The 17,367-nt window shown below is 48.1% G+C and overlaps 1 protein-coding gene and 1 long non-coding RNA gene across 6 annotated transcripts in view; one reads left to right on the forward strand and one right to left on the reverse strand.

Moving 5' to 3' along the window:
- Nucleotides 1-17,367, forward strand: part of LOC306645022 — a 68,255-nt gene that overhangs the window by 25,402 nt on the left and 25,486 nt on the right. Inside the window, exon 2 of the long non-coding RNA XR_013759509.1 lies at nucleotides 10,960-11,057. This is a non-coding gene — a long non-coding RNA (uncharacterized lncRNA). The remainder of the gene's footprint in view (nucleotides 1-10,959; nucleotides 11,058-17,367) is intronic.
- Nucleotides 1-17,367, reverse strand: part of TNC (tenascin C) — an 84,822-nt gene that overhangs the window by 2,316 nt on the left and 65,139 nt on the right. For all 5 annotated transcript variants that reach the window (XM_079112269.1, XM_079112270.1, XM_079112271.1 and 2 more), the window contains 10 exons: nucleotides 15,855-15,977; nucleotides 14,661-14,804; nucleotides 12,305-12,424; nucleotides 10,648-10,791; nucleotides 9,780-9,910; nucleotides 6,593-6,725; nucleotides 5,172-5,323; nucleotides 4,318-4,414; nucleotides 3,233-3,394; nucleotides 763-926 (listed from right to left, as the gene is read on the reverse strand). In XM_079112269.1, coding sequence (XP_078968395.1) covers nucleotides 763-926; nucleotides 3,233-3,394; nucleotides 4,318-4,414; nucleotides 5,172-5,323; nucleotides 6,593-6,725; nucleotides 9,780-9,910; nucleotides 10,648-10,791; nucleotides 12,305-12,424; nucleotides 14,661-14,804; nucleotides 15,855-15,977 — 1,370 coding nt within the window. The remainder of the gene's footprint in view (nucleotides 1-762; nucleotides 927-3,232; nucleotides 3,395-4,317; nucleotides 4,415-5,171; nucleotides 5,324-6,592; nucleotides 6,726-9,779; nucleotides 9,911-10,647; nucleotides 10,792-12,304; nucleotides 12,425-14,660; nucleotides 14,805-15,854; nucleotides 15,978-17,367) is intronic.

Raw genomic sequence — 17,367 nt, forward strand, 5'->3', positions numbered from 1 at the left:
TGGTCCAGGGATCGGGGTGGTGTGTCCTGTGAGACGAGAGCGGCCATCCCTCCTCTCTGGGGCAGGGCCAGCCTCTGAGAAGGGGTCAGGGCAGGGCTGTCTTGATGAGGCCTGGGTGTCGCCTGGTGTTAGTCACTTTTCAGGTGCACTTTGGGGCAGGCAGGGACCCGAGTAAGGTAGATGCCTGAATTTGGTTGCTTGCCTGTTTCTACAGGGGACCTCGAAGCGCTGTTTCTGTGATTGCAGAAGTCGTGCTAGAGCTGCGTGTGGTGTTGGGGAAAAGCTCGGGGCTGGAAGTGGGAGACTGGGATCGCTCCGCGACCGTGGCAAAGACACCTTTCTTGGGGCCTCGGTTCCTTCATAAAGTGAAGGGACCTGAGGGCTGTGACTTCACCCCAAGGTGCCTCTGGGCTGGGTCCCACAGGACCTGCATCACCCTGCTTCACCTAAATGGTCTCCACTTTCATCTGCTTTACTTTTGGGGTTGACACAGAGGTTGTGCCAGAGGAGAGCTTTCTGAGTCTGAAACCTGTATGACCAGTGGTTCTGCTTGAGATCTTCAGGGGCTAACGTGCAGTTTCTATTTGAGCTAGCTGGCCATGTCATCGAGATCTCTCACTGTGTTGGGGACAGGCATAAAGCATGTCGTTGTGTCTCTGAGGCTGCAGCCTCCTGGTCCCAGCCAGGATGGAGGGCCTGACCCGTGCTTCCCTCCCCCACCTGTGCCCCTCCCAGGCCCTGCCAGCTCTGCAGTCCACTCACCTGACTGTGGTTATCATCCCCATATCTTCCCATCAGGTTGACACGGTGACAGTTCTTGTACCAGAAAGCCCCTTTATAGGACAGGGCACAGTTGGTGATGGCCGAGTCTGTGTCCTTGTCGAAGGTGGAGAAGGATCTGCCGTTGTGGTAAGCCATGGAGTCACCTGAATGGAAGAAAAAACAGACGCCTGAGAAATGCCAGCTGGAGTTCCCCTTCTGCTGTTAAGGGCAGACTGAGAGGTGGCAATCGAAAGGTCTGGGGTGGGTTGGCCTTGAACCTCGGCCCTTGTGAAGGTGCGAATGCCCCTGGGACTCACTTCTGACTGAAGAGGCACAATGTGGTAGAAAGAAGGCTGAGGTGGCTTTGGGGAGTCCAGTCTCAAGTCCCACCTTCCACTGCTAGCTGTGACCTTGCACAGATCAAGCCTTTTGCTGACCCTCAGCTTTCTCATGTATGAAATGGAACCAGTCCACTGGTTCTATGTACCTCACAGCACTATCGTGACAGTGGGTATGACTGAGCACCCCAGGCAGGTACAGTGGTGTGCCAATAGTTATTTAGGATGGTTGTTATTTTTATGATTTTTCTGTATGCTCTCTACATAAGATAGCTCAGAGAGTACGTTGAGTAATCCTAACATACTTAATAATGACGTGTTTCCCCCACATACAAGTATTTATGGCCATAATTATAATTCAGCCCTTTGGATATGAGATGTCATCACAAAGCCTGTGTGTTAATCATGTAGTTATTTAAAAAAATGTTTAATAGACCAGGAGCCCATTTTCATAGAATTTTAGTCAGAACTGAACTGGGAGTCACTATCATTCATGTTGAATTATGAAAGCGTTTCAATGCCATATGCTTTTTTGTCCCCTCACTCTCAACCCTGACCAATTTGTGCAAAAAAATAAAAAATTCTTTCTCAAGATGCCCAGGTGTTCTAGGCTGAAATTTTGGAGCAAGTTGTCAAATGGACTCAGGTGTCTTTTAAGCTGATGATACTCTCCCAGAGTGACAACGGCAGGGAGATACTGGCCAAACAGCTGCTCTCTGGGGGTGGCCTTGTGCCACCAGAGCACATGGGGGTACAATCTTACTGGGATCACTCAGGAGAGAAAAGGAAAATGCTGCATTCGCCCCCTGGAAATGCAGAGAGAAGACGGACAAAGGCCACTCCTGCTGTTTGGTGGATGCTCTTGTCCTATAACAATATCCTTCTTGCCTGAAGCCACCTCAACCAGAGAGCTAGTTATTGTCAGAGAATAAAAAGGCAGACAAGAACTAAAACAATTTTCACCCCTGGCCATCTCTCCTCATTGCCACCAAACTGCCATATCAAAAGAGCTTTGTGTCTCCTTAGACTGAAGCTTGGCTGTTGGCAACGCTTTGTCTGGAGATCTCTCCCTCTCCGGATGTTTTCTTTCGGGGCTCAGAAGGGTTGGAAATGTGCCATTGCATCTGTCTCTTCTGTTTTCATAAACAGAAAAGAAAGCCACCCAAAGTGGGCGCAGCTTGCACCGGCTGGTCCCTACTCTCACCCGGATCCTTTCTTGTCACCAAGAAAACCAAGTGCCATGGTTCCCTGCAGCTACTAATGTTCACCTTCCATAAAAAATCTCACCTGGGGCAAATCACTGGGCTCTTCTGAGCCCGTTTCCCCATCTTTATAGTATCTTCTGGAAAGGTTTCCATGAGGATTAAATGGGGGTAACACAGATTGAATGTCTACCCAAGAGGATGCTACCAGGGAATCTCAGTACATGATGTTTCCTTTTTTAGTTGTCCTCTAATGTGGAAGCAGAAAAATGCACAAAATCCAATTTAAGTCAAAAAAGTCTTCAAAACCAGAACTAGAGTTGTGAACAAGACAAGGAACTAAAGGGCCATTTGTGGGGGGCATGCAGGCTGAGGCTGGATGGCATGTGACCGGGGCGTCTTAGAAGAGATGTAAGCAGTTAGGTGATGGGGTGGATTGCTTGCTACTCAAAATGTAGCTCACAGACCAGCAGCACCAGCAACGTCGGCTTCCCCAGAGAACTTGTGAGAAATGCAGAATCCCAGCCCCGCCCAGACCTCCCGGTTCAGCATTGGACTGGCATGATCCCTGGGGACTCCGAGGCCCAGAGTAGGAAGGTGCTGGATCAGATGAAGAATAAGGCCTTTGAGGGACCATTTAAAAAAAACACACACACACAAAAAACAACCAATAACTAACATCTAAAGATAGATTAGAAACATTTTTGAATAGTTATAAACCAGTTCCGATTGCCCAAGGAACAACTTACTCTAATTTCATTGATCTAACCCTTTCCAGCCACAGTTCTGCACTGGCATCTAGTATTTGCTAATTCAATAAATGCACGCATTAATGAAGGAAGGGAGGAGGGAAGAGTGAGTGGAGGAGTTAGCCAGAAGCACCACAAAGGTTTCTGCAAGTTTGTAGGCTCTAAGCACGATGGCCTGTACCTGCTGTTCCGCTGTACCCCTCCACCTTCAGCCTGTAGCGAGTCTTGGCGTCTCCCACGCTGAACTTGTCATAGACAGCGAAGGCTGTCTCCCCATGGTCTTGCAGGTCCACACGCAGCTCGTACTGCCCTTGGGCTGTGATTTTGCTCAGGTTATCCAGCCCTGCGGATGACAGGCAAGGGTTATGAAGCAGCCCAAGTGACGGAGGCCCTCATTTCCGTTCTGTCCTGTGGGAGCAGCAGCAGGGTGCACTTGAAAGAGGAGCATGTCACACACACTTGGATCTGAAAATGGCTCTGCTCCTTACTGGTATGATGCCAGGTAAAACATGTTTGTAAGACTCAGGTAAAATCAGGTTGACATCTTTGCCCTTGCAAGCACCTAGCATATTGTGAAGATGAAAGGTAATAAGACAGCGACAGTGCTCTTAAAAGTCTAAAGCTCCTTGCAAATGTAAGGCAATGGGTTGGTCCAGGATGAACATCTGTAGGCCCAGGCAAGGGTGAAGAGCATGATGCTCTGTGCAGGCAGGTTGGTGGCCAGTGTGAGTGGCATGGCTGGCTGGCTGGATGGATGGAGGGATGGAGGGATGGAGGGATGGAGGGAGTTGTGGGGCTGGCCTGGGAGACTTCACATTGCAGGTTTGCTAGATTATTATGAGCAAGTCCTTCAAGCTCTCCAAGGATCTGTTTCCACATGCAAGATGGGATTTAGCACTTGGCATGGGTGTTCTGAGGGTGAGATTATGGTTATGAGGGGCCCATCTCAGTGACAGGAGTCCAGGAGGGAAGCAGTCAATGACAATGAGGACAATTCTGAATGGTTCGGTGACTGGTTTTGACCTAAGTTAATTCATAAGGCCTGGCTGTTGACTTTCCCTTCATCTGAGTTTTATTTTTAGAGACCCAGAGCATTTGAATAGTCTCGCCCACTGGGAATTTAATATTCTGAGTCCATTATCAGAGCTACTACTGTCAGAGCCCCTTTCCTCCTAGTCTATCCCCCACAGGTCACTGTGGGTTAGGACAAAAGACAAGGAGGGCAGAAACGGGCATTCTGAATGCAAGCATGCAGAACTTCATTACCAAGCCAGAATTCTTCTCTGCGGTCCCCGAATCCTGCAGCATAGGCCTTCCAGTTTCGATAGAAGTCCTCACGTCCATTTTTGCGTCTCAGGAACACCTGCAAACATAAGCAATGGATCTGCCTCCAGAAGAGAGGGCCTCTCTCTGGGAGGGAGGGACACCAGGCTGCAGAAAGGGCAGCACCCATTCCATGTTCTGGCTATCACTAATTTACCATGTGGCTTTGGGCAGGTAGGTCACGGCCCTTCTCTGAGCCTTATGTTCTCACCCGAGAAAGAGGGACTGGAAATACAGCCCTGCTTCGGTTGACGGTGATGTGTCAACGGAACTTCACCTGCTCCCACAGATACACCGCTCTGGTGTGGGATGTTGGGTGGGAGCAGGCGTTATAGGAAAACTCTCTGATGTATTTTGCTGGGAAACTAAAACTCCTCTAAAAATAAAGTTTATTAATTAAAAAAAAATACAACCCAGCTCAGATGGTAATGGGGCTGAAATAATTCCTGTCAGGCTCAGTCTAGTGCCTGGTAGATTGCAAGTGCTTGGCTGGCACTAAATAATGTAACTAATGTGTTTGATGATCACTGTCACTTACACATTACAGAGTTGTCTTAGAGGGATCAGATGAGATACATTATAAGAAAATCTTTTTCCCTATTATTTTTTTTTTTATGCTCAGCTTTGTTCCATCTGTTTAAAGAGATAATGCTGGAGTACCTCCATGTGACAGGCACCATCTTGCCAAACCTCATGTGCCTGGGTGTGAGAGTGCCCAGGGAGGAGGATGTGGCACCCTCTTCACCTGTTGTGCCCCCCACCGTGTTCCAGAGCCCTGGAACCACTGTGGTACTCACGATCCATCCGCCCCCATCAGAGGTCATGTCGCAGAAGACTTCCAGTGCCTGGGCCTTGTCGCCATTGAGGTAAATGGTGTAGAGGCCAGAGGTCGTGTCTCCATTCAGCATTGCTTGGGAGCAGTCCCTGGGGAATGGGTACAGGAGTCCAACTGCAGGATAAGGTAGAAAGAGAGACTCTCAGAGCAGGCTGAGGAGAAAGCAATAAAACCACTCTGAGTCTCCATTCCCTCCTACTCAGGATGGGGATAAAGTCCATCTTCCAGCAGTTGCTGGAAGGCTAGAGGTTACGGATGTGAAGGGCCACCTCAGTCCTTCACACTGATGGAAACGGTCAATGATACGGGAGTGGGGTGCAGAGCTGCTACGAGGGACACACGTGGTTAACTCAGCCTACCTGGGGCATCCAGGAGCTGGTGAACACCCAGGTGCTGTCCAGGAAGGCTGGCTTTCCAGCACCTGTGGCCCCCTGTCTATTAGGATGCAGGAAGCTTAGTAATCTGATCAAAGCTTTGGATCTTGGACCTCTCCTAATGCACAGTGTGGATGCATCTCTGCCTCTTCAGAGGATTCTGAGATGAGGGCCCTAGTCCTGAACCTGCCCCTCGCTTGCTATATGATGCTGGAAAAGCCATTTAATGATTCAGAGCCTGGGAATCTTAGGTGAAACAAGAATTCCTAGAAATTCTCAAGTGTAATGATATGACACACACACAAACTGGATAGGAATGGACACTCCTGGGACTGTACTTATGGTCACAGTGATTCATTTTTCTGACCAACTACCTCCTCACTGTGTTCTACATTCACCTGAGGTGCAGCATGTGGCATTTTGTCATTTACTCCACATCCTTGGTCTGATAGCAACCTCAAGGTACCCTCATATGTTCCTGGCACCTGGCCTAAGATCTGGCAAAGAGGCAGCATCTTTCTCAGCAGAGATTTGCAGAATGACTCGGGGGGAAAGTGAGGGGCAGGAGGCTGCTCCGGAGGTCAGCTCTTCCCTTCCTCATGAAGCCATGTCTTATTCACCAGCAGAACCAGCCATTCATCTGCCGTCTGCAGAAGATGCCCAGGCTAGCCTAGAACTGGGAGCCTGCACTTCCCCATCAGGAAGCTGGGCACGATAATCCTGGCCCACTGAGCTAGCTGGCCTGGAAGACCTTTCGTGATCTTGAATGCACCTCACAGAGGTCTTGTTCAAACTCAACAGAGTGCAGAGTTGTGATAAAGCTGTGAAAGAATCCAGGTGTGCTCACTGCTAGCCCTCCTGGCCTTTCACCAGGATGCCCATGACCTCTGGCATCCACATATTTCTAAGTAGAGGTAGGGGATTGACACTTTTCAGAACTTTGTTTGAAAAATGCGAAGGAAGTGGAGGGTTAATTTTACATCTCCTGGTTGCTCCCCGGTCCCCTTACTTGTGGTGAAGATGGTCTGGATGAGCTTGCTCCTCAGTGGCCCATTCAATGCCTGGATCCGGGCTGTATAGTGGGTGGACGGGCTCAGGTCTGCCAGGCTGTAGGAAGTGGTTTTGGGTCCCACAATGACTTCCTAAGGGCCGAAGAAAAATACACAGGGGTTTGATTACAGATATTTTCAGGGTGTAACTGATGAATTCATTCATTCTTATGTATCCATTTATTCATTCAACAAGAACCCACTGAGTGCCTCACTCTGTGCCAGGATCCATGTGCACAGCTAGAATCTCAGAGATAGGGAGAATGCCACATAAGAAAAGGCCCTGGGGCCAGGACTGGTAGAACAAGTTCCAATGACAGGAGGAGCAGCTGTAATTGGTTTCCTGGGGGAGCAATGGAAAAGGTGGGCAAAGATTAGACTACAAAGGACCCTAAATGTCAAGCTATAGAATTTGTAGTTTAAGGAATGCAGAGGTTGGAGAGTTTTTGAATGACTGAATTACAAGAATCCAAATTGTGTTTTAGGAAGTTTAAGATGGTTTGTGGCTGAATGAATTACACAAGGGACAGGAGTTCTTGAGACCATTTAGGTCAGTGGTCACTCATTGTGGCTCTTTATCACAGCCTTCTGAGAAGCTTTAAGACAACATGGTGCCTGGGTTCCATCCCAGGCTGACTGAATCATGAGAGGAGAGAGAGAGAGAGAGAGAGAGAGAGAGAGAGAGAGGGACCTGGCTAGGGACATAGTTAGGAAGCTCCCCAGGAGGTTCTGATGTGCTGTCAGGCTGGGGACCTCATGGGTCAGGAGATGATAATAATGGTGGGGCACGTGAAGATTGGAGCTGACCAGCATGTCTCTTCTAGAATATAGTTTCCAGGAGAGACAGGTAGGGTCCACTCTATTCTGTCTGGTGGAGGTGATGTCTTTAGTTTGCAGAGAGCTATTGTATTTCCAAGTCCTCTCCCTAGCTTCCATTCCTTTTTAGCTGACGACTTTGGTGCCTGAGATTGAAATTCCTGGTAAACATCCTAGTAAACGGAGCATGACACTGCTCTCCACAACCTCTGTATGTCGTTGGCTGGGTTTAGGTAGTAATGGGTCCGTTTGGAAGCCCCTGGAAGGTTCTTTTGCATCCTGGGAACTGGAAAGACTTGCTACCCGGATTTCTTCCAAAGGGGAAATTGAGTTTCCAGGTGTAGGTGGCAGAGGATGATCTTGCATCCTGGTCTAGCAGCTCTCTACGCAGGACTCTGGGTTAATTTTCCTGAGTCAGACGTGTGAAGCTAGGGTTGGGCATGCAGGAAGGTAAACCAGAGTGACAGCTCACTTAATACCAGTGACCCAGGGACCTTTGTGTCACCCTCAGGTCTCGTCCCTGGGGAGGGATCAACTGTCAGGTGTAAAGCTGGGCTCACGGCAGTACTTGGGGATAAAATTACCTGCCAGCTCTCTAGGCTTCTGTGTGAATTTGTCTTACAGGCAGCTAGGGTGGTTTGAAATGAGACTCATGTTTCAGGCAAACAGTCCTAGAACGCCTGACAGGGAGGGGACCTTAGAGATCTGTGAGTGCACTGCACCCATTTTATAGATGTGAATAGTGATACCAGAGAAGATAAAGGGCCTGCTTCTGTTCATGCAATGAATTAGTTCCTTATATACCAACTCCAGGAAGGGCTAGGAATGAGGACTTCTTCTGTCTAAACATGACAGATTGGCTACACCTGCTTACCTCTACTACTTCTGATGCTCACTAGTTCTAGTGAGTAAAGAAATACAAGGTATAAAAAAAAAGGAAGAAAGAAATACAAGGTATAAATCCACTTAGACAAGGGAGAAGCGAAGGGAGAGCACAATTGACATGTCACATCCACAGAATCTTGGCAGATGAGAAGTAGGTGATGGAGGGATCCTGGTCAGGGCAGAATAGGGACAACTGGGAGCTAACGAGTCAGAGTGGGCAGAGCCACCAGCCATTGGCCACACATGCCATTCATGACGAATGTGTACAAAGCAAAGATGCACTTAAAGGCAATGATTTGTTTGTTTAAAAGCTTTAAGTAAAAAATGCTTAGATTCCCCAGATCTCCCCAACCAAGTTGGGGTTCACTCTGGGAGAGGCTGAGCCAGAGGGAGGCTCTGGATTCAAATCCACCAGGCTCAGCTGCTGAGAAGGTTGAAGTGCTTCACTGGAAATGCAAACTGAAGGGCAGTTTTGCACACTGTGAGAGCCCAGGCTTTCCAGGGTCCCCCAGGAAAATTGCTGGGTACTTGCCCAGTCTTGCTATATGAGCCCCACAGGTGGTAAAAAGCCCTGCTGGTGTAAATCCTATGCAGCCTTTTATTCTTGACTCCAGTATAAACGAACCAACAAGATGAACAGACAGTGGGCAGAAGTCTCCAATATGGAAGAGGGAGACCCAGAGGAAACGAAACAGAACCAAACAGCAAGAAAAACAGAGGAAAAAAGCTTGGAAGAAATGCCACGCCTGTTGTAAAACAAAATACCAATGACATATATTTTAGAGCTGAGGAAAAGATGATGCATGGAACCCAAACAAGAATGCTGGAACCCAGTGGATGTGCAGAGAATAAGGCAAGGTCTCAGAAATAGAAGTAAAGATCACCAAAAAGAAAAATTCCATGACAAGTTTGGAAGGTAAAGTTTGGAAAACCTCCTTCATTTGTCTAAAGGTCTAAAATTATTGCCAACTAAAAAGTGAAAGAAAAAGGTCACAGAGAGAGCATCTGAATAGTATCAGCAATGGGTGTGAATACAATAATGCCCAATGGGTGCATTAAGAGTTGGTACCATTAGGACTTAGAGAAACGGGCTGCAATATATCATGTAATGATGCTACCTGGGAGATGATATGCGTGGCAAAGATGCAGAAGAAGCTCTTGGTCTCAATAAAACATTAAAGAGCCAAAAGCTCAGCTCCTAAAATGCCCTCAAATCCTGTAAAAAGTGGCTCTTGATCGTGGCTGGCCATAAGAACTGTGGGCTGGGTCAGACGAGAGGACCTTAGAGTATGGTCAGAAGGACTGACACAGCAACCAGTCCCTACTCATTTTTTTCCTTTTCTGAGCTCTCCTGTTGCAGAGTCAGGCATTTTTTCCCCATGATACTAGAGGATCATGCACATGTTTCAACCAGCAGCAGGGAGTTGCCTCTATACTGGAAGATACCTTGACTGTGCCATCCACGGATTCATAGACCAGGAGGTAACCAGTGACCGATGCTCGGGGAGGTCTCCAGGTGAGGAGGGCAGTTTCTGACTGTACCTCAGTGGCAGTCAAGTCTCTTGGAGAATCAATGTCTGGAGAAAACAATGGATAAGTTAGCCAGTGTAGGACAGAGAGCATTAAAAGGACTGGGTTCAAGTCCCTCCCCTGCCACTGACTGGTGTCTATAGATGAGGAGGTTGACCCATGTGGTCTCCAAAGACAATTCTCTAACTGTTCATCTCATCTTAAGGGGAGGGTTTCCATGAGGCCAGCATGGTCCTTGTTGGAGCTGGTTGGACTTTGGGAGAGGTCACCACTGTGGAGACCATTACAGACCTCCTTGTTTGCAAGTAGGAGGAAAAATGAGTGCTGATATCAGTATCCACCCTGACAGAGGGAATGTTTCCTCTTTTTTCCCAACTGCTGAAGTTTGTAAAAGATTTCAATGCATAAAAACCCAATGCACATCTCAGAAAACTTGCCTGAAAAATCTTTCTCTTTCAAAATATTTCCCTGCCTGGAACATGGCTCATTAAAGGCTGGGTTTAGGGCCAGTGGGGACTGTTTTTCCATTTTGAAAGCCTTCCTCTAAAAATCTTTTCCTCATCTGCGGAGAGAACCAGGTCACTTCAGTTCAAAAGGAAATGGTGTGTTTCTTCGGGTCTTGACTGAGTGGGCACTGGTGGCTTTAACGGAGGCTGAGGTCATCACATTGCAAGAGCCTGACTTAAGAAGGAAGAGCTGGCCAGGGGCTGCCACTCAAGACTCGGGCTGGGCTATGGTGGGGCAGCTCAGAGAGGGGACTTTCCAACTCTCAGTGTGTTTATACCTGTGGTGAACTTGGCAGTGATGGGGGAGCTCTTCTGGGGCCCTTTCTCCGCAAAGATTCTCAGGGTGTACTCTGTGGCAGGCTCCAGGTCAGTCAGCGCGTATTCTACGGTGTTCCCGGACACCGTGCGTGTAATTTCTGGCACTGAACAGGAAATACAAAGACCGAGGCAGTTATCTTTTGCTGTCTGGGCCGTCCTTGAACTTGGCAAACAGCACCCCCACCTCCTTCTAACAGAGAAACTTGCCGTGACCCTGCAGAAAAGCAGGTTCCATTCCTGAAATGCCTCACTCCCTTTTCTCTCTCTTCTAGGAAGGAAGGAGAACTGGGGGACAGCTTTGTGGCCGAGACACAGGGATGAGCCACAGGACCCTTGACAGCAATGTCCCCAAGCTGGAGGACTATCCAAAGTTAGTATGTCTTCGCTTGTTCTCTTTTTCATTTATTCACATATCCTATTATAAGTTACCAAATATTTTTAAATCGAGGATCACAAAATCCTTAAGGTTGAGGGATCACACTTATCATAGACAGCCATGATCGGTTACTGCCTCTCAGGCCCATTGACTCGTTCATGCTCAATAGTGGGAAACAAACCATGTGTTCTGCCTAATCACAGGTGACCAGCCATCCTGGTTTCTCAAGGACTCAGGGGTCTCCCAGGTGTGAAAATTTCAGGCTAACACAGAGAAAGTCCCTGGCAAAGTGGGACAAGATGGTGGCCTTGTCTCAAGACTCATCATCCTAGTCTCTTTCCCCTCTGGCCAAGGACCTCTGTTACTCTCAGATCCACAGTTTCTGTGATTCCTGTGAACTGTCCTCTTATTTATTTTAGGTGAGGCATCACCATCTTCTTGATCTTGGGGGAGTTTGCTCACAAGGAACAAGAAGTAAAGAGTAAAAGGAATTGACCCTCATTTCCCCCTCTTGCCCCATCTATGCTCTGTCTTCACAAAGAAGTCTCTCAGGTGGTGCCAGGGCCCGGGGGAAAACTTTCAATAGCCCCAGGCACAGGTTACGGTGCCGCCTCATACCGTCACTGAAAGCAGAACAAGAATGAACCCCACAATAGGAAAGTCACAATGACTTGGAAATTGAAACAACAAAATTCTTTCTAGAATAGATCATTACAAGGTTGTGGATGGGTTCACTGGAACTCTCTTCCTCCTCTCTCTCAATTGTATTTGACTTTTTGGTGGCCACGGTTCACTGGTGCCTTAAGCAAGTGTTTAATCTGCCAACTGGGTAAATTAGCACAGGTGGTTGCAAAAACAAGGAAAAATAATTTCAGATTTTTAAATAAAATTTGGCACTTCCTGTGACCTCGGAGTATCACTTGATAGAGTCTGCTTAATGTTTTAAATTGTGGGCTCTTGCTTTGCAGCGGATGAGAGCAGCTTCGGACAGGGGGTGTCTCACACTGAGAGGCAGAGACTAACAGCAGAGGAGGAAGGGGCAGGTAAACAGGCAGGGCTAGGAATGGATCTGCCAGATTCTCTGAAGTTTGCAACCAAGAACCACAGGGACATTGCTTGGCCTTTCCAACCTACCATGCATTTTTGTCATTGTGCACCTGATGTGGCATGGAGAGTCAGGATGGGAAGTCTGCAGTGAGACAGAACTCTCAGAGTGAGGAGGGCCTTGGACAAGCACTTACCTCTCTCCCCCGTGTAGGAGATGACATAACTGTCCACAGCGGCAATGGCTGGCTGCCACATGGCCAAGGCTTCCGAGTCAGTGATGTTGGCTGTCACCAGGCCGGATGGACCATCCAGAGCTGCAAAGAAAGGTGGGGGACAGGTGCCGGTCACGCTGGGAAGGACACCAGACCCCAGCTTCTCTGCCGTGTACACTGCCTAAGGACTCCTGGCTTTAGTCACAGTGACAGATGCAGAGTCCTCAGCTAGCACCAGGCTGACCTGGCTGTGAGCGGAGACGCCTCCCCTGTTGGCTCTGTTACCCTGGGTCTCTGTTTCCTCACCTATAAAGCGGGGATAATAATTCTGGCTGGGGCTGGGGAGATAGCTCAGCTGGTAGAGTGCTTGCCTTGCAAGCACAAGGCCCTGGGTTCGATCCCCAGTACCACACACACAAAAAAAACAATAATAATAACAATAATAATTCTGGCTGGCTTTTCCTCAGTGTTACTTTGATTTTCACATATCAAAAGGTGGAAAGGTAAATGAAGAGAGTTGAATGGGTGACAAGGGTCAGAGTTCACACCCCTTTTCCCAGGGAGGGAACTTAGAGCAGGTTACATGGTGGAGACTGTCTGAGGCCTGCCGGGGCTTGGGGTGGCATCTCTGGTGAGAGGGCGTCTAGGTAACCCTGAACCAGACCTTGGTGGTTGCTGGTTCCAGGTTCTGTTGTGGCTTCTTGCCTGGTGCCTCTGTGCCCTGGGAAGGTCATTTGCCTTCTCCAGACCTCACTTTCTTTGGTCATCCAAGGGTGGCTGCTAGATGGTTAACTAGACAATGCCTGGAAAATGGGCTACAGGAAGCCTCAGCAACCGCGATTGTTATTAATCTGTCCATTAAACTTATTTGGAGTCTTAGGTATGATTTTCAAATGACTTGTCCAGAGAAAGTATGTTCAAGGGGCCCATTCTAACTGACCGCTCTCCCTACCAACGTCCCTTCCTGTTTCCCTCTCACTCTTGCACTTACTACTCCATTGCCCCCAGGACAGCCCAGGGGGTTCGGGGGCAGCAACCATCCACCCATGTCACAGAGGAGGCACCTGAGCCTCAAGGGATGAGATGACTGGATGTGGCAGAGTTATTTGGGAGCCTGCATTGTCCACTCCTGGTTCCTTCCTGTGTCACGGTGCATGTACACAGTCTCCTCTGACTGGTGATGACCACAGGGCCTCCGGAGGAACCACACCCAGCTTTTGTGGTCTATTAGGGTGGACGACCCATGAAAGCAGGATTTCTTTGGGAAATAAAGGCCTGTGTGGCAGGGTAGACAGGACTCTGGATTCAGATGGGATGATTTAATTGCATATCATCAACTCTTTTAGGCAATTAGGATATTTTTAAAATTTCCTATGAGGCTCATTCTTTGGACCCCTTAGTGGATTGGATGGGATAATTGCTCATATCTCAAAGGATAAATTGTTTAGGCACATGGCTGTCTGAAGAGATTTTCCACTTCATTCTCCTTCAATGCAATTCATTATTTCTCCCTTTTACAGCATGCTGCAAATCAGGTTTTCATAGGAAAATGAGCCTTTATTTTATAATACAGTCAGAAGGCAGTCAGAATGACCCAGGTTCAAATTTGGTTCCAACATTGACTCATTCTGTGGCTTGCTAACATCCCCACATCTCAGTTATCTCCTCTGTAAAGTGGGGATGGAAATAGCTGTGGGCCTTAAATATAAAGGGTTTAGCAACAGTTCCCAGAATGCTAGAGCTGTCAAACAGAGGGTAGCTACCTGCTGGCTGTCACCAGTTCATTTTTGCATGAGGCACCTGCTCAGAGGACTCTCACCATGGCAATAGGCAGGGTAAGAAGGGAGGTGACAAGTAACATTGCAATCACACCTACAGGTCCTTACATACCTAGGACAGACTTCACTGTGGTCTTTATTAAAGTCCATGTCTTGAACTAGAACTTTGCCAAGCTACAATGCTCCATCCTATATTGAGGAAGCAGCACTAGCGAGAAGACACCAGACCCTAGAGAAACTAACTCATGTAGCTAGCAAATGATAGAACTGGGACTTCAAGCCAGGTCACTATGACTCCCAAAGTTGGGTGCCTTCTTCTATAGTAGTTGAGGAAACGGGGTCTGAGAAGGTCAAGGATGCCACCAAGGTTACCCAGCTCATGTGAGGCCAGAGATGGGCCACAGATGAGATATTGACACTCTAAATCCAGTTCACTTTCCACTTGGGTTTCATAAATAGAACTTCCACAGCTGCTGTGTCCTGAGCCAAAGTGCTAAAGGTCAGAGAGAAAGTAGCAGAGACAAGTGAGCCCTGGAAGACAAACTCCAAGCCCAGCATACCTGTGGTGAGTGACCCAGAGACAGGTTCGCTTTCCTCAAAGCCCTTCATGGAGATGACGCTGACCAGGTACTCCACCCCAGGAATGAGCTTCACCAGCCTGGTCTCAGTCTGGGTTCCATCCACAGTTACCATGGAGGGTGCACCTGGCCACAGGGGAAGCAAGACCCGGGGGGCGAGTCTCAGTGACTGTATTCACTGTGCCCAAGAATGGGTGTGTCCCACCGGGAAGTGGAATCATGCCTTTGTTTGATACCATTTTCTTCACTTCTTCCTTTCCTCCCACCCTCTGGCACAAGGGAAAAGGCCTTACTTTTTGCATCCTGCTTTTTCCATTGGTGCAGATGCCAAAAACCAAGCCGGGAGAGAGAAAAACCATGAAGTCACAATGTACTAAAAATGGCAAATTTCCGCTTAGTGGAGGGCTGGCATGTTGCATAAATTTCATTTTCTTTATTATTTTTTTCCCACAAGGCACGTGGGAAGCTCACTCTGTAATGTACATTTGAATTACTTAACCCATTCTCTTGGGTTTAAGTAGCATTATGGAGACTTCCTTATTAGTAGACTGTGATGACGGTCACAGTCAAACCTGTGCTCTTGTATTTATTACCAAGTCCAAAATTTATCTATTTTAGAATTTCAGGGCTGGTCAAACTCCCCATGGAGATGCTGTGTGGGGCACTCCTGTTACTGACTATCCCCTCTGCACACCTCCAGTACCAGAGAGCTCACAACCTGCCAGGAAGTCCTTAGACAGACTTCACTGAAGTCTTTATTAAAGTGCATGTTCTGAGCTAGAACTGCAACTCAGCCAATCCACAACTCCCTGTCCTATACTGAGACAGACAGATTTTGATACCCCAGGACAAAATCTCACACATATCCAAGACCAGCTTTTCAGATGAATTGCTCACAGAGAAAAGGGCTAGTGTTCATAGAGTCTTTTGTCATTGTGTTCAAACAATACTGAGAATGAATTTCTTGGAGGACTTTAGAATTTCAAGGCTGGAAAGGATCTTCATAAAACGACTTCCCCCGCCAAGGGTTTTGTAGACCTTCACAAAAGATGGTCTCAAAAATAAAGTCGTTTTCTTTGGTGGTGATGTTTGCGGGGAGGGTAACTTTCAGGGTCTCTCGCTATTCCACCCCAGCCCCCAGGCTTCTCCTGCCCTTCCCCTCTCTGTGTCCCCTACCTCCTGTCATGGGTACGTAGGTAATCCGGAAGCTCTCCACCTGGGCAGTGGGTGCCGTCCAGCTGACAGTGGCTGAGTTTTCAGTGATGTCTGAGAATATCAGTTCCTTTGGAGAACCCATGGCTATCAAGGAGAAAACACAGGAGAAACCCAGAAACAGTTAATTAGCTTGCCCTTAGTGTTTTATTCTGGATTCTGGATCTAGGAAAACTTAGCGTCTAGAGCTTATGTTTACATCTGAGCCATGTCTTTAGAATGGAGGGCATGTGACCTGTGATCAAGCTGTGATTCCATAGGAACAGTTGTCTTTTCATTCCAGGTATGGGACCCAGGACTGTGGTGCAGTTTTCATTCATAGGGACACTTACCACCTCCTTGTCTTCCCAAAGAAGTGGGGAGAATGACTTAAAAGATTGTATGTTCCCCTTTTATTTTTAATTTTTAGCATTTTTTTTCCAAATCTTTGCTTTCTAGTTCCTTTTACTAAATAATGCCAAGACTGGACAAGTGTACAGTACTTTGCAATTGATGAGGCTGAACCCTCATCTAGAAACCCTGAGAGGATGGTGTGGTGGCTGCCGCTCTTACACAGAGGACCACAGTGAGTTCCATTTTTCTACCAACATTCTTGTGAGGGACTTTTCTGGATCCCAGAACTCTGTGGCCAAGCCAAGCACAACCCGGGATCTCGGAAACAATGGTCACATGGGAACTGACCTTGACAAACCCACTTGTAGAACTGGGAGGAGTCCAGAGCCTGGGGAACAACCTTGGGCCATCACCAAAGCAAACACCCAGTGGGCACTGGGTCTGCCTGTGAGGAATCCCAGGCCCAGGGGAGCTTCTGTTCCCGACTTGTCTCCCCCACACACCCAGCTTCCTTTCGCTGTTTTGTTCTTTGGCTTGGGGTTATGCCCATGTGAACTGCCCATGCTTAGCCAGAGAATCCAGGAAGCCATTTCCAGGCTCTGGGGAGCTCACTTCCTCATCTGTCCCTTCTTCAAGCCACGTCTGATCATTAAGTCCTGCAACCCCTAGATATCCAGGACAGTTTTTTTTCCTGCCCATTTCTGTCTTCTTCTGTCATCCAAGACATCTATCTCCTCCCACTGTTCTCTTCTGTGACCTGGGAACCAACTCTGTGGTTGCCGGGCTTTTGCTCTATCCGTGTAAAGTTCTGGAAACCACAAGGCCTCAGGAGCCTGCAAGATCTTGATAATCCAAATACCACTGGGAGGCTGGGCGACCTGGGGCAAGTCCTTTCACTTCTGGGAGCTTCAGTTGCCTCATGCGTCCAGTGGGGAAAGTGATACTCACCCACAGGAATGTTCTGAGGGTTAGCAGAGATAATGGATGTAAAACCCCTGCACGGCACCTGGCATGCAATAACAACTCAGTACCCTCTATGTTCCTTCTCATGTGACCCTTCCTGCCATGAGCCATCCTGGATTTTAAAGTATCCCCCAGAAAAGGTCTAGATGGGTCCAGCTGAGAGAAAACCCTGGTGAGGCAT

The sequence above is a fragment of the Sciurus vulgaris genome, assembly GCF_902686455.1.
Source record: "Sciurus vulgaris genome assembly, chromosome: 15".
Classification (NCBI taxonomy): domain Eukaryota; kingdom Metazoa; phylum Chordata; class Mammalia; order Rodentia; family Sciuridae; genus Sciurus; species Sciurus vulgaris.